The sequence below is a fragment of the Glycine soja genome, chromosome 20, assembly GCF_004193775.1.
Source record: "Glycine soja cultivar W05 chromosome 20, ASM419377v2, whole genome shotgun sequence".
Lineage (NCBI taxonomy): Eukaryota > Viridiplantae > Streptophyta > Magnoliopsida > Fabales > Fabaceae > Glycine > Glycine soja.
In genome coordinates, this window is record NC_041021.1 from 5,139,821 (window position 1) to 5,156,072 (window position 16,252).

At 30.3% G+C, this 16,252-nt stretch overlaps 2 protein-coding genes across 3 annotated transcripts; both read right to left on the reverse strand.

Moving 5' to 3' along the window:
* LOC114402762 (extracellular ribonuclease LE-like) lies at nucleotides 1-2,278 on the reverse strand. Its single transcript, XM_028365428.1, has 4 exons — nucleotides 2,043-2,278; nucleotides 1,487-1,645; nucleotides 1,092-1,320; nucleotides 1-419 (listed from the first exon to the last, which is right to left on the reverse strand). Exons 1-4 carry the CDS (start codon nucleotides 2,142-2,144, stop codon nucleotides 193-195), a joined length of 717 nt encoding a protein of 238 aa, XP_028221229.1. The 5' UTR covers nucleotides 2,145-2,278; the 3' UTR covers nucleotides 1-192.
* A 3,150-nt stretch (nucleotides 2,279-5,428) lies between these two features.
* LOC114402737 (amino acid transporter AVT1I-like) lies at nucleotides 5,429-8,989 on the reverse strand. Of its 2 annotated transcripts, none has more exons than XM_028365402.1 (3): nucleotides 8,776-8,989; nucleotides 6,790-7,397; nucleotides 5,429-6,070 (listed from the first exon to the last, which is right to left on the reverse strand). In XM_028365402.1, exons 1-3 carry the CDS (start codon nucleotides 8,864-8,866, stop codon nucleotides 5,546-5,548), a joined length of 1,224 nt encoding a protein of 407 aa, XP_028221203.1. In that variant the 5' UTR covers nucleotides 8,867-8,989; the 3' UTR covers nucleotides 5,429-5,545. The 2 variants fall into 2 exon arrangements, with proteins under 2 accessions (XP_028221203.1, XP_028221204.1); XM_028365403.1 differs by lacking the exon at nucleotides 8,776-8,989 and adding an exon at nucleotides 7,962-8,127.
* Nucleotides 8,990-16,252: the final 7,263 nt, after the last annotated feature.

Here is a 16,252-nt window from a genome sequence, read left to right on the forward strand (position 1 = left end):
TATAGCACAAACAAACCCTTTATTGCCATTGATGAAAATTTGAATACATTACTCATTATTGGGCAACATTCAGTTGTAATATTACCAATATATTACAATATTTGATAACAAAGCAAATAATGTTCAAATTGCTAAGTTGGGGTGATTTAATTTGCTACATCACGATGATATTGTAAAGTGCAACACACACAACTAGAAGATGGGAAACTCCACCATGTCTGTACAACTTTTTCTACTTGGTAGTATTGGACATTCAATGAAGCTGGAGGCATATTTATCGGCACAAAGATATATCTCATTAAGCTGGCGATTACCAGATGGATCAGTGTTGCATGTTATGCCAGGTTCTAACCCAATTGCTTGTGTTATTGCTTTTGTTATGTTGACAATGCTGTAAAGGTTTCCATCTGGTTTGATTCCTGCATCAAATATATGTCACACGCCTGATTAAGACTTGTTTCTCCCAAAAGAACAAAAATATATGATTTATAAAATAGGAATCTCTGACAAAAACAGGAAACTTTTATAAGAATATTGTTGATTAAGATTAATTAGCTAGGTATATTTTGGAGAGGTTTGGTAGTTGGGAAGGGATATATGGGTTCAAGTGATAGGGAGATGATGGATTGGAATCTACCACTAACGTAACATAATTAATACAACATATTAATTACTAACATTTGCTAAAAGAAATTAGATGCATTTTGATTGTAAGAGATTCTAAACTGAATAATAAAGAAAATATACAGTCCCTCCAGGCTTCAAATATATATAAAAAAATCCTTAAATAAATTGGTCTCAAATATCAATAAATTTAACTAATTTTATTTTATTTGTTGAGATCAATATCCTTCATTTGTTTTATTTTTAATGATTCTTTCTTATTTTTCATAACAAATTTTAAACAAGGATAGCTCAGAAAAAAAATTATTTTTAAATAAACTTATGACAATTAAATAATATTAATTAATTTTTTCTGAATTAACTATATTTCTTAACGAATGTAATTAAAATAATTTTTTTTCTTTCATATATTTCCAACAGGAGTAAGCAATGAATTAGAAGATCTACATTTAAGACACCAAAATTACCATTATATTGAAGGATTTGAAGGAGGTCTACACGGTCCTTGAGGTTCAAAGTAGCTTCAAAATATGCATGTTGATCAAGGATTAAGTCAGAGCAAGTGCCATGTTTGTCCCATTCATGTTTCCAGAACCTTGTATTATCACTGCTTGTTTTGTTGTTCTCTGTCTTTTTGCTGCCTGCACAAGAGAGTGATGCCCAGCCTTTTTCAGCTCTTGGAATCAGGTCAGTGATCTGGTCCATAAAAAAAAAAAACCAAATATTTATTTCAATGTGCATTCTTTGAGTTACCTTAGATTGATTTGTTATTCTACCAAATACAAAAACATAACAGCTATATATTACTAATGAAAAAGTGAAGAAAAATGCTGGTATTTTAATGTGGTGTGCAAATATGTACCTTAGATTGGTTAAATGGATTTTCAGCAATATTGCAATTGGATGGAAATGATCCATTGCTGAAATTAGGCCACAATCCATGAATGCTGAAGTTTGATACTGGTTTCCCTGTTAGAGGAAAGCAGCAACTTTTTTTTGTGTCACAGAATGAACCTGGCCACTGCATTGAGGCGCACACATTATGATTAAACTTCTATACATAAGGATAATTTATCATACTCTATAAAAGATCACAGCGAATTTTTTTTATATCCATGGGAATCAAACAAGATCCATTCAAAGATAAAACAATTAAAAAATATATTTTAAATCCACCAACAAAAAAATATTTATTATTGATTTTTATAAAATAAAAAAAGTCACATATGTTGGCAAAAATATTCAACATATAATTTTTTTAAATTAAATTCTTTTCTCTTTAAATTTGCTTTAAACTCCTCTCACCGTTGGATTGATCCTAAAATCAAAGATAAACATCAGAAAATTTATAAAAAAATTCATGCATTTTAATCAACCAGTTAATAGAATTGATAAAAAGGAAAATGTCTCATGCTCACCTGTTGTACGAAGTAAAAAAAATCAAAATCCCGTGAAATCCAAATGTTGCCAAAAGATAGTAGCATCAAAAGCTTGATGGCAATTGTGCTGATACTTATCATCTCTGTCTCTCTCCCTTATTTCCTTGCACAATTTTCTTCTAAATTTGAGTTGTTAGTGCTGATAGCTACATATGGTAGTTGTTTTTATAGTAGATTCTGAGTATGGAAACTTGCCCGTTTATACTACTTGTGTGAAGCACTGGTGAATAAACATTATTAGATATCTGTAGAATGTAGATATGGGACATGCATATTTGAAGGGAATATACAGTACACTTTGACTCTGATGTGATTTTTCAAGAAATAATATAATATGCCATATACTATGTATTTAGCTAATAATAAATACTATTATATAAAAACAAATCCAGAAGACTCAGCCCAATATATTTTGGGTTTACAAAATGTACAGCTAAGGGGTTATTATTAATATTATAGTTTGATGTAAACCGACAAAGGCACGTTGTTATTAGGTTGGAATTGTACTGGATAAGTCCTATAATGAGTTCACATCTTGGATCTTGGATCTGAGTGTTCATGAGTTGGGATTAATCTATGATCTAATTTAACCTGATTATATTGGATTAGATCTTTTAAATATTTGGTTAAATTTGATCCAACCCGATCAAATACAGGTTAGATAATGGATTTTATTTTTTTAAGTTATTATTTTTATTTCAATCTTGATACAAGGTGCCTAGGGCATCGCCTAAAAGAATTACATGCAACTCAGTAGTACAAGAAGACCAGTGCGTCAAAGGTTGATCATATCATTGCTGGAACCAAACTTAACAAGCCCGTTAACGATTCTGTTCCCCTCTCAAAGAACATGTTGAAAGGAGAGACTCCAAGTATTTGTTAATAAGGAGCGAATTTTAGCTATCAAAGGCGCATACGGATGAACAGAGGATACTCCTTGGTTGATAAAATCAAGAGAACTTTGCTGTCTGACTCACTAATGATAGAGACAAACAGGAACGGGACCAGAAAAAAATGATAGGGGGGAGACAAAAAAAATTGCCTAATAAATTTTATTTTATAAAATTAAGGATGGATGGAAAATATATATATATATATATATATATATATATATATATATATATAATTTTATCAAAATAAAGTATTTCAATCATAAATTATTTTAAATTTGAAAATACCAAAATTTATAACAAAAGACACTTATTAAAAGATAATGTATGTGTGTATGAATTAATACTAAATTGTGGAATATTGTAAAATATGAGATCTTGAACGTAAAAAAGGGCATTTGTAAATTCTAAAATATAATGAGAAATCAACTATCTAAGTGAGTGTAAGAGAGGGGGCTCCCAAAATGAGAAGCGAAGCAGTGCACCGCGTGCGTATTGGGGTAGTCTAAAGTACATGTTACTTTGTTGGTTTCTTAGATAGAAAAGATAAAGATAAGCATAAGAGATTGTTCCACAGCAGAAAAATTAACAATTTATGTATACGGGTTGACAATAGAGGCTTACATGTAATCCACATTGATCTTGATAGTATGTTGATGAGGAGGAAACCAACGAACCAACTGAAGGCTCTGATGATTGGAGAATGTCGAAGGAGCTATTGCTTTTAAATATGCTACTCTAAATACACAATAAACTAGAGGATAAACGGTTATTTTCTTTGCGGGCTAAACTAGGCTCTGATGACTTCAACGCCTTCACAACTTCTAAGGTTTGGACCTTGGTAACGACATTTCTAAAGAAGTCGAAGATGGAATCATCGGAGTTGAAGACAGGTTTGGGGTAAGAAACGACTTTGGAAATCTGAGATGGCGAAGGTGCGATATTTGTGGTGGTGGTGACGAGGTGGTCGATTTTTTGTTCATGGTGATGCTGGATATGCCAATCCTTTTATCCTCATTTTTGGTTCGTATTTATATATTTTTTATTTCTTTCTATTTTTTGTTCTTGTTATTTCAACTGAATTTGGATTGGAATATGTGTTTCTTTTGTCCAGTTTTGTTAGTGCTTTTCGATTTATGGAATTTGATTGTTATCATTTCTCTCCAATTACAAGCTTATTGCTTTCATGGCTTGTTAGGAATCTTCTGGATATTCTTTATGTTTAGATTAGAAGCATATTTTGTTCATTGTTTCTCAATTGATTTACAATTTCATTGAACTGCCATTTTCTCTTGTTGTGCTCTTATATGCCCTAATCTATTTTTTTTCTTTTTTTGTATTAGTTTTCTAGAAGATGCATATCTTTTACCTAGCTTTTAGCTTTTTAAAGATCAATCTGAAGTTTTTGTTCTATACTCTATAGTGCCAAAAAATAGAGTATTTTGTATTTGGAATTTTGGATTGTCTCTCAGAAAAATCGAACCTTGGAAATACAGTTTTCTAAGTTAAGAAAGATCAATGGTTTTAGGCATAATGGAAGCATGTGAAAAAGCGCACCCCATCAAGCTGCTGAAGCAATTGTGCAGTGCAAATAATGATAGTAAAAGTTGTGCATTAGCTTTCTTCATGTTCATATTATCAATTAAAATCATGGAAAGATAGTAAGTGATCGTAGTATCATTTATTTTATTTACTGGTTTTGTTTCTTTGTTCTCATTTTTAGTTTCCTTTTTCCTGAGTGAGTCTGATTTGAGGGGTTCCATTTGGTGATACCCTATCATTAATTCCTTTTTTTCTTTATTTCAATCATGAATTTGAGAGTTTATATTGTTGGTTGTTGTCCTATAATGCTATAACACTTCGAATTTAAATCTTTTTTACTTTGACTTTCAATCTAATTTTTATCCTCCCTCTCCTTTGATCATCGTAGCATCCCAAGGCTCACTAAATGAAATAATGCATTTGCTTCTAATTATAAGTACTTAGGTGACTGGGAATTGCAAAGAAGTACTCTAGTCTTTACCTTATTTTCTTTATTATTCCCTCATGTCTTAAAACCGGTTTGAGTTTGGAGTTATCATTCATAATGCCTATGGATTGGCATAATTTGTTTGTTGTGTTGACATTTTTTAATTTTTTTTTAAAAAAATACATTCTAAGACGATTTTTTGAAAAATTATCTTAGAAACATGATATTTTAAGATGATTTTCTGATAAAATTGTCTAAATCTTTCAAGTTAAGACGGTTGAAAATCCATATAAAAAATGAACACTTTACACGACAATGACTTCGACGATGATTCTGAAACCATGGTTGAATGTGTTTGAAATCAACATTAAAAGTTTTTATCCTAGTAGTGTTACATTGCAAATTACATGGGAGCTGAGGGCCAAAAATGATGGATATTTCAAATATACATTCATGAGTCATGACACAAGATTGAAGGCTTTCTTTTCTGACCAATTCCTTGGAAAAATGTAAATTAACTAGGAATGTATATATGCAAATACATCCCCGATGCATGTTAATATATATCACATCTGGTACCCATACATAATTAGTAGAGCTGTTGAACTAGTTTCATAGAAGTTTTAAGAACACAACTTCATATGATTCACTATGTGTCTCACAGAAAGATAGGTACCCAATATTCCAATGAATATACCTACGAAGAGAATTACAATTATGATGATCAACTCCAACCCAAATTGCCGAGCAGCTTTGTTCATCTTCAAGTAACAGATGCAAGGGAACAACAATGAGATTGTCACGCTAAAAAATGCACCAATAAATGCCATAACATAACCGAAAAACGGCATGAATAGTGCCATAAGCACGGTGCTGACCAAAATGGTTGTTCTAACCAAAATGGCAATAGGCTTTCTTTTGCAGAGAAGCCATTTTTCCTCAATAGCATTAGCTATTGGGGTGATTAGTACAGCATACTTAGTGAAAGGATTGATTATTGTGCTATAAATAGCTAATTTAGTACTTATTTTCTTTGATGGTAGATTTAAGGTTATTTGAGACATCAAATAATCTCCAAACATTGCGTAGCCTAAAACAGCAATGGTTCCATAGATAATAGTGCTTGCTACAAAGCAAACAATCAAAACCTGCAATTGACAAACAATTGTCATTATTTCTACAAAAATTGAAGAAGTGAGGGGAATCTAGCTTATTACTCCATGTAAAGGTAAAAAAAAGGGTCTTGCTCACCGGTGGAACAATGTCTTAAAAATACTGAGGAATTAAAAGAGAAATGATTTTACCAAAAAATCATGTGGAAGTGTAGTTTAAAATCATTGGAAAATGAATTTTTTGGCATCTCAAAAAAAATATCCTTTTACTTTTTTATCGGGTGTTCTGACTTAATTAGGACAATAAATAAAGATTTAAATATATTTTTTATTCTTAATAAATATTTTATTTGTGTTTATTTACTAATAAATTTTTATTTTAGGTTGAGTCTTTAATAAAATAACAATTTTATTTTTGATCGTTGACATTTTATTTTAGTCTTTGAGAAATTAGTAAATTTTATATTTTTTTTTTATAAAAAAATTTCATTAATAATTAATCGAAACTAAAACAAAATACGTTAATTTATCTGAGAACAAATATAAATTTATTAAAGATTAAAATAAAATATTAAGGACCAAAAATAAAATTATTATTTTTATCATAAACTCAATACAAAATAAAAATATATTAGAAAATAAAATATAAAAATAAAATATTAAAAATCAAAAACATATTCAAATTTAAATAAAATTAGCTTATTCACTTTGAACAATATGTAAAGTAAGGATTTTCCTCTAGCATTATAAGTTACCTTGCCAAACTGGCTTCTATCGTTCATAGAGTTTATCAATGTGGGCATCACTCCATGTGCACAGTAACAGAATGCAAAAAGGCTCACAGCAGTAGTCAATCCCTCCCAATTTACTAATTGGCCACTTTCATGAAACCCAACACCATCAACTTCACCCACCCACACAACACAACCAATCAAAACAATAGAAACCATTACCCCACCAAGAGAAACATAAGCCAAAGCTCCCAAACTTCTCAACCATGTTGTTGGTAGTATGACCAAAGCAGCTAGCACCACAAAACCACTTTTACCTTCAATTCTAAGGCTACCAATTTTGAAGTTCATATGAGGAAACAATTTTTCTAGATTGTCGCCTTCCAATATCAGAAGCTCAACGGCCACTAAAAACAATTCTATGTATATGAATGTAGAGATCATAGCTCTTCCTCTTAGCCCAAATGCAACCTCACCTATGTCAGGGTAAGATTTGATTAGTGGATGCTTGTTCATACACCTCTGTAGAAGTAACCCCGTGTACCAAAACATCATTGCAAAAACAATTAGCAGAATGAAACTCAACCACCCTCCTTGAGAAACTGCATATGGTATTGAGAGTATTCCAATACCTGAAAAACCATACAATCCTATTATAATCTCAAAGCTTAAGCATAGACTGTTAACTACTTGTAGCTAAATTAACTATAGTTTAGTCGGTAGAACTTGGAATGAGCTATTGAATTTTCTTAGTTTATTTGGTTCCACGTTAGATACTTGATTTGATTATAGGTGCATAAGTTTTCTTATGTTTGATTTTACGTTAAAAAAGAGTTTAAAATTTTATGAGTTAAAGTAATTTTAAGTAATTCTGTATTAAATCTAGAATTTTATATTGAGTTTTACTCTTAATTTTTTGATTTTATATTAATAATATTAAAACATGAAATGAATTCAGAAACAATTTAAACTACGACCAATTTAATTCAAAATCAATTTTAACAATAAATGATCATCCAAACACGCACTTACACTTGAAATTCTGTAATTTTAATTACTTACACGGTGCTTTAGATGTTATTCGCCATTTACTAACTGAAATATAGAGGAAAAGGAAAAATGGGATGAAGCTCAAATTATAGTGATGCCAGAAAGTAGTTGAATATGAATCAGAATGAAAAGGCATGCAATTTTACCTGACGATATAATGATTGAGAGATTATCATGTTTCTAACACTCTGTCCTGCACCACTTTCAAAGAATATTCTTACCCCACATGTTTTGCAAATTGAAATTGCATAGAAGAACCAACATGTTATTCAAAAATATTTCCGAGGCTAGTATAGCGTGTAACGTCTATAATATTTTGGCTAAAATAGTCATTTATATTTTTAATTATATTCAGTTGATATCTTATGTTTTAAAAAATTTTATTTAATTTTTTATGTTTTGAAAGCGATATGATCCATGTAATCCATCTCACTTGTGGGATAAGGATATGTTGTTGTATGTTTTTAAAGTGAGTCAACGTGACCTCTTTTAAAATAATAATTTTATTATTATTTTGAGATATAATTTTAAATTATTTTTTTATTAATTTGAGGCATAATGTTCGTTTTATTAGATTCTTACTTAGATGAACATTATGGAATAGAATTAATGTTAAAACTACCAGGTCATAAATAAATATAAATAAATATGGTGAAAATCACTTTAAAAATAAATCTTACAAAAATAAAATAAAAATCTAATATTAAATTTTTATTTTTTGTGTTCTATCATTTTCATGTAGTTGAATCAAGTGAGACAAATTTCATGTCTCGAATCCATCAAAAAAGATTAAAAAACATGTCCCAAAATATTAAAAAATGATCATTATTTTAAAAAGATCATTTTAATTCACTTTAAAGACATAAAAAAAAATCAATTGAAATTTATAAAACATAACATACCATACTGAATATAATAAAAATAAATAAATGGCAGAGTTTGAGAGATAGAATGAAAAACCTGTCAAAGTGTTGATACCATTGAAACAAGTTTTGATGAAGGTGGTTCCCTGCTCAGAATTTGAAACTTCAAGTTGGCTTTGGCTCTCCATATATTTTCTGTAGTATGCAAGCCAACCTTGGCTGCCCTTACACTATATATATTTGGTCAAGTTAGTGTAACATATGGTTTATTCAATGCATGATTCTCAATAATGACAGAATATGCACTCAAGTCGGAATACCAAAAACAGTAACCGGATCATGAAAGAGATGTGACTTATAAGTTAGTTTGACTAGACAACCACCATGCATCATTATTAATTAATAAATAATGTTAGGTGCTCTTTTTTATTAAAATGTTAGGTGCTTTTCTATTTAGGAGACGAGCAATCACACTATCGATTCTGCCTTCACCTGTCATGCACCACTTTATATGGCTACTCTTGCATGATGAAGGTTCTAGAGGGGGCAAGTACTTTTTTAAGAAAAACATCCAATGAATAAATTAATATTAATTTACTTATTGTTAAAAGTATTTTAAACAATAGACTGAAATTTTTGGAAAATGGATAGAACTAAAATGCATGCTAATTATTTTTGTGATGATTGAGAATTAGAAAGTGTGGATATAATGAATAGTTAATAAGATACAGAGATTAAATAAAATATGATAATATGGTACGAAGATACGATTTTTTTTTTTTTTTTGCTATCGATAAAATAGAAAGATGATCATACAACAAAACTTAAAATATAATTAAATTTGATATAACTATAATACACTGCAAAAAAATTATATAAAACATCTATCAATCTTAAATTAAACTTACCGGCTCAAGTCCCGTGGTTGATAAAAAAAAACTAAAAAACTAATCTTAGATTAAAAAAGAGAATTAAAGTTAAAAGAAAAGTACAAGTCATATAATTTGAATCAATCTATTTAAACTTATTTATTAAAATAAGTGTTTATTTTAATAAAAATGAGTATTTTTTATTTTAGTATGTTTGTCTAAATTAATTCTGTTTTAAAAAAAAACAGTTTATTTTAAGAAGCAAATCATATCTATTTCTTAAATAAGCGGTTTTATAAAAGCATTTATTTAAAAAAATTAATTTAAACAAACTCGTCATTTATCTACCGTAAATTCTCATATTTATTTATATAATCATTTGCAAATAAACAACATTTAATTAAAAAAACATTAATAAAGTATTTTATTAAATAACTAACATGCATCGTTAGTCTGAGTAGATCTATGCTTAAATTTCGTTAGTAAGATATTGAGTTTAAATTTTATGAATTAAAAATAAAATATGATTGAGAAAAAAAATTCTAATAAAAATATCAATCAAAATTTTTAATAAAAATTAATCATCAACATGGTTAATAAATATTCCACACACATATAACTAATGTGAGTACATCATTGACACAGTAAAATGTTCGTGCTTCCTTAATTGAAAACTTAAATTTCATGTCTTCTATTAATTAGGCAAGAATTTAATCTTCTTCAAAAACTTTTTTCTTTGAAATTATGTGACATTTTAGACAGTAATAAACATGCTCAAAATTAATATAATTGTCAAGATGGACACCGATTAATGCAACAAACCTTTTTTTTTTATCTATTTTAATTGTTATCTACGTGGTCTAAAATTAGATGTAGTTATCGATCTAATCATCATTTCTACTCAAACAAGTGAACAATAATGATTGAATTACTAGGATTGGCTTAATGATGAAAGGTTTAAATAATATACATATAACGTCACATGTTCTAATTAATTTTAATGCAACCATTGTCAGGATGAATCTAGAAATGTATCAAGATTCAAAGAGAATCGATTTTTTTTACATAATTATTTGAATATTTAATTTTTAATAAATGATTAATAAGTTTCACAAAATTATTATTATTAATTTTATGTATAAAATTAGAGATAGAATTCACTATCGATCGGGAGGAAATTAAACAAATATCAACTTAATATTTTTTGTTTACATATGTGTATTTTTTTTTCTTTTCTTTCAATATAAGGGTCTTGAGGAAGGGGCTCAAGGCCTATGTCTTTCTCTAGTCCCTTCTCTTGGATACCTTATCATTGTACACCAAAGAAAAAATGAAAAATAAATATTCATCATGATTTTATTATTATTTAAATGTATTCTTGTTCTTTCTTGTATTCTTGTTCTTTCTTTTCTTGTCTTTCTTTTTGCATGATTTTTATAAATTAGTTTTAATAAAAAAATTAGGAATTAATTTTATAGTTTACTCTTGAAATTTTTTTAGAGGAAGAATACATGCCAGAACATGACATTCTTGGTGACTGGCCCTGTATTGAGCGTGTGCAACATCATTTTTATGTCATTCAAATCAAGTTTTTTTAGTATTTTGTCAAAATTCTAATTACATTTGTCTAGCTGTCTGACATTGCACTTAAAGAAAGCAAGTTTCATTATCTTATCTTTATAAAGATCCATGCATCAGTGTTGCTTTACGAAGCATCATATAAAAGTATGGAGAAAAAAAATAAGAAAGTAGAAAAAATAAACCAATAATGATATATGTGAGTACGTACGCAATTGTTACATGCACCACAATCCATGCTTTGATGCAGACGTATATAATCATCGTGGAAGTTTGGGTAAAGTTTATAATGCTTTAGACACAAAAACAGTTTCAAATAAATATTATAGAAGGACTAGCACAAAAGTGTATCATTAGATTGCCGACTGCTCAACATGTTATGGCCACATGCGTAATTTTTATCATAATTTTGATTCCATCATATAGCACCGAAAAGGAAAAAGATCATTCCATCCTTAGTGCTTCTGAATCAGATATAAATTAGGTTAAACGGTGTGACAATCTTGTCAATTGTCACACCCTCCAGAAATAGTAAAAGAAAGAATTAGGGTCGACCCCTACGGCCTTACTAACGAGTGAGTGTTTGAATTGAAGATGGTTCGTATATAATAAAAATTAAAGTCACATCACCCTCAATATATATATACGAAAACAGCATATTACAGTTGGAGAAAGATCCAAAACAAGATGTTTTTATCACTTTGTTTCAGTGCAAACAGAGGAAAGAAAGATAATGTGGAGAGAAATAGAGTTAGATTAGAGCATTTCAAATTTTCAATTGTTTCAATAAAGGAAGAGAGAAAAAATGAGTGAAAACAAAAAAGAAAGCAAATTTTGATACGGATGCTGCCTAAGTGAGTGTGTTGTCTTGATTTGTCCCTATTTTATATATCAATGTCATTCTCACACTAAGAATTGAAAATGAATTGAAAAAAAAAAGTACTTAATTCAGCACTACACGGAAGGTGTTTTAAGTTGTCTATGGTCTAAAGAACCAAGGTAAATAATAAATTGATGACATTTTTTAAATTAAATATAAATACACTAATTCGATTCCAGAATAACTAAAAATAAGCTATTTCATATCAGTTCAAAATAATCGATGTGAAATTGGTTATTTTATATCAATTTTAACAAATAACCTGTCTAATGAAATTGTTTCCAGTCTCTTACAAATTCGAACTCTCTTCCGTTGTTGTCTCATTCTCTTTTAATCTCTCTTTCACTTTCCTCCCACGAAACCTTATTGTAGCACCAACATCACTTCTCATTTTTACCGCCACCGCCACCACATGCGTGCCACAACCACACCATTCCCTTTTGACCTCCCTCTCGTTGTTGCTCCTCAAACTTTCAAAACCACATCACAACAACACTGTCACCATATGTCATTTCCTCTTCCACCAACATGTCACCACACCATTTCCCTTTCAAACTCACTCTAACTCCACTCCTCAAACCCTATTACGACATAGTCCTCGTCTCCATCGTTGTCGCCATGATAATAATTTAAGTGCAGGTAAGAACACTTCTTCACCATTTTTATTTTATCATTTTCTTCATTATTTTGTTCTTATTTTTTTGTTCTCTTAATGCTTTTTGAATCTTGAGTTGAAGGCTTTGTGCATCACCCGCGATTGCCTTTGTCGCTGACGTCACCAAAACCAACACATGTCACCCATCTTTGGTACGATTCATTTTGTCCTAGGTTTTTGATTATGTTCTATAAATTGTGATTGGTGCAATAATGATCGAGTCTAATTTTCATGTTCTAAATGGATGAAGGAAATGTAGTTGTGGTACATGATTATAGTAAATTTTGGTTCAGAAAGAGAGTTGAATTGGACTAATGTGGTATGTCAAAACTTATGAAAATGTCAATTGTCTATTACTTTATTGTTTTAAAATAACTACAAAAAGGGTATTTTTGATGGCCAAAATCCATCGATAACCCCGAAAATCCGTCGATAATTCAAAATTTTAAAAGGGCAAAAATCCGTTGAAAAAATGCTCATAAGAAATTTTAACCGAACAATTTTTGTTGTCCGTCCGAAATTTCTGACAGATATTTTCGTCGGTAATTTTCGACGGAAATTTTTGACAGATATTTCCGACAAAATGTTTCTGTGGGAAATTACTGACAGATATTTTCATTGGAAATTTCTAATGGATATTTCCGTCTGTAATTCTACTTTATCAAGATTTTTTTTTCATTTTGATTATTTAATATCGATAATTTAGGGATTATTTTTTGCACTTATATTATTTAACGTCAAAATTTTAATTAACACATACATTTAATTAATGAAATACTCAAATTCATAAATCCAAAAAAAATAGAAAAATCAATCATTCAGTTAAATTGAAAATAAATCTAAAAGAAAAGCACAATGTGTAATATGTCAATAGTAATTTTGTGTTGCTAAGTTAGTAATCAAAATATTCATTGGGAGAGTGTCTCTGTTAGCCATTGTCTTGTTGCTGGTCATTTGGTTGTTGGTCATCTAGTTGGTCATTGTCTTGTTGCCGTTATTGGTCCTATTGCTGCTAGTCTTAATATTGCTGGTGTGATTGTTGATGTTGATGAATAATGTTTCATGCTTCAGGAGATAGGAACTGAAGGACAACTGATTGAAATGCATGTATCTCCTCCTTTGATTGACGAAGCTCCTCCCTTAGTCGGCTAATCCCCACTAAATCTTGAGTGCGACTAGAAGATCCTTGTGTATGTTGCATGAAGTTGTCATCTCCACATTTATAAGTATGAACAAAATCTCCACTACCGTAAAGGCGTCCCTTACGCTTTGGTCCCGCAGCTGCACCCCAACACCAAGTCCTAAGTCTTTGTTCTTCAACAAGGCCTAAAGGAGTAAGTTGTGATTCACCAACACTTGATACAACATCAAACACAGATTGAGATAGTCTAGCCTCAAATTCTTTCTGTCATTCATAAACAGTTATTATTTCATAAATATAATAAATATTTTTAAAAATAAAAAATGCAAGATAATGGTTTCACATGTGTATGCCTAGATCTATCATTGACAAATTGATTAGTATCCTTTCGTAAATGAGTTTGCTAAAAGATCTTATCTACGTATGCAGATTGACCAAGCTCTTCTGACTATTAACAAACATTATAAAATAAACATTAAGTGATAAATTAAACAACAAAGAAGAATGTATTATAATTTTAATATACATACCAAGCGAATGGCATGTGCATACACCCACCCTTTTCATATGCCTTTTTTTTTGCATGTGCACACTTGGAACGATACCTAGATGCATTCCAATGTGATTATAGATCGTTTTAGACACGACTTCAATCCAATATGATCTTTTATTTTTATTTTGACCATCCCTAAACATCTCAAAAAGTCTATGAGAGGCTTTCAAGTTAAAATTTTTCGTAATTTCATTATCTTCCTCAAGTCTCCAGACTAATTTTCTCTAAAATATCACAAAGTTATGAAATGTTACACAATTAGCAAAATACCAATTTTACAATTTCAGATCAAATAAAACAAAATCAGAATTACTATCCATTTTAACCATTGAAATAATTCATTAAGATGTGAATAAGTTACCTTAAAACGCTGGAAAAAGAGTTTCTAGTGATCTTTTGGAATTGCTCCTCGTGTAGGCCATGGGTTAGCAAATTGTTGCCTAATGGGCAATGTGATAGCCTTTGCCGCAACCTTAGATGAATGAAACCTAAATAGAAAAAGTAATTCATGAAAAGTATATAATGATAATTATTTAAATTTTGTAATACTCACGCTCCATTAATAAGTGTAACCATAGGATGATCATTGAGAGGGGAAAGGGGGGGGGGGGGAGGAGCTCTTCCATGGCCACGTCTTCATCAGTATGCATGTTCACTACAGTCGGGGATGGGGATGGTGTGGATGTAGGTACCGGGGACGGCCCACATGTATCAATCGAAGATGGTGATGGTCTAACTTTAGTTAGAGGTGGAGATGGTGTAGGTGTAACATCTAAAGATCTAATTGGCATCAATACAATAAATCGGGATGGGGTAGATGATGGCAGACTATTTCTAGGTGGTAGTAGTCTAACCAAATATCATTTTTTCTTCCCACTTGTCCCTTTCCCACTAGAGTCATGTGACGGGGATCGGGGAAGGTCAGTGAAAAAAATGATGGTACTCACAAATCAAGAAGGGGGTGAATTGGTTTTCAAAACAAAATGAACTTTTAAAACCAGAGTTGCAAAAACTTTTTTTGTACGGATCATATCACAAAAATTTTATAAACCAAACTCAATCAATACTGAATCAATCCCTCATTTACCCAAGATCCTTGTTAGAGTTCTTTCTTTCAAAAAGATATTTTCTTAAACCTTTAGAAAATTTATCAAGACTAGAATGAGAAAGAAAAATAAGATCAAGAGAAGAAGTACACAACCTTTTTATATTGGTTCACTCTTTATCACTATAGAAGCTAATCCAGTTATCTAATCCAAAACTCAAATTAGATTTTCACTATGCATATAGAATCCTTACAAGCAATCTACGATTCCAACCCTGGAAAAAGAGACTTAGGCACCTAACACTAGGGTCTTTTTTGAATAAGAGCATAAGAAAAATCTACCCTTAGTCCAAACTAGAATCACATATTCTAGCATGACTTCAATGATTCATGCACAAACAAAAGATGTGTAAAACCATACATGAAAAACCAAAGAGTAAAGATAGACACAACCTGATCAATCCTTTTCTTCTCTTCTTTCTTTAACTAATAACAACACATGCTCTTGGCTTAATTAGAAGCTTATTTCATTGTATATTGAAGAGAACACAAGCTGGTTATTTATGGAGAAAATAGTTATAATCACATGTAATCGATTAAATCTACAAGATAATCAATTAATTCAATGAAGTAATCGATTAGATTATCTTTTTAATCGATTAAAGTGTTCTTCCCAAAAACTGGAAACAGCTCAAGAATAATGTAATCGATTAGATACTCAAAGTAATCGATTGAAGTATTCTTGTTCACTTCCGAAACACTTATAGAAAGAGAAGTAATCGATTATATCACATGGTAATCGATTAAAGCACAGACTCCTAAATAAATCAATCATTGTCTCAAAAATAATTGT

Bases quoted from the DNA above. Each gene is read 5' to 3' on its own strand.
- LOC114402762 (XM_028365428.1), bottom strand. From the start codon at position 2,144: ATGATAAGTATCAGCACAATTGCCATCAAGCTTTTGATGCTACTATCT. The intron at 1,646-2,042 runs GTGAGCATGAGA...GCCTCAATGCAG, and splicing joins TTTTTTACTTCGTACAACAG to TGGCCAGGTTCATTCTGTGA. The intron at 1,321-1,486 runs GTACATATTTGC...TTTATGGACCAG, and splicing joins ATCCATTTAACCAATCTAAG to ATCACTGACCTGATTCCAAG.
- LOC114402737 (XM_028365402.1), bottom strand. From the start codon at position 8,866: ATGGAGAGCCAAAGCCAACTTGAAGTTTCAAATTCTGAGCAGGGAACC. The intron at 7,398-8,775 runs GTTTTTCATTCT...ATGGTTTTTCAG, and splicing joins TGGTATCAACACTTTGACAG to GTATTGGAATACTCTCAATA. The intron at 6,071-6,789 runs GTAACTTATAAT...TGTCAATTGCAG, and splicing joins ATAGAAGCCAGTTTGGCAAG to GTTTTGATTGTTTGCTTTGT.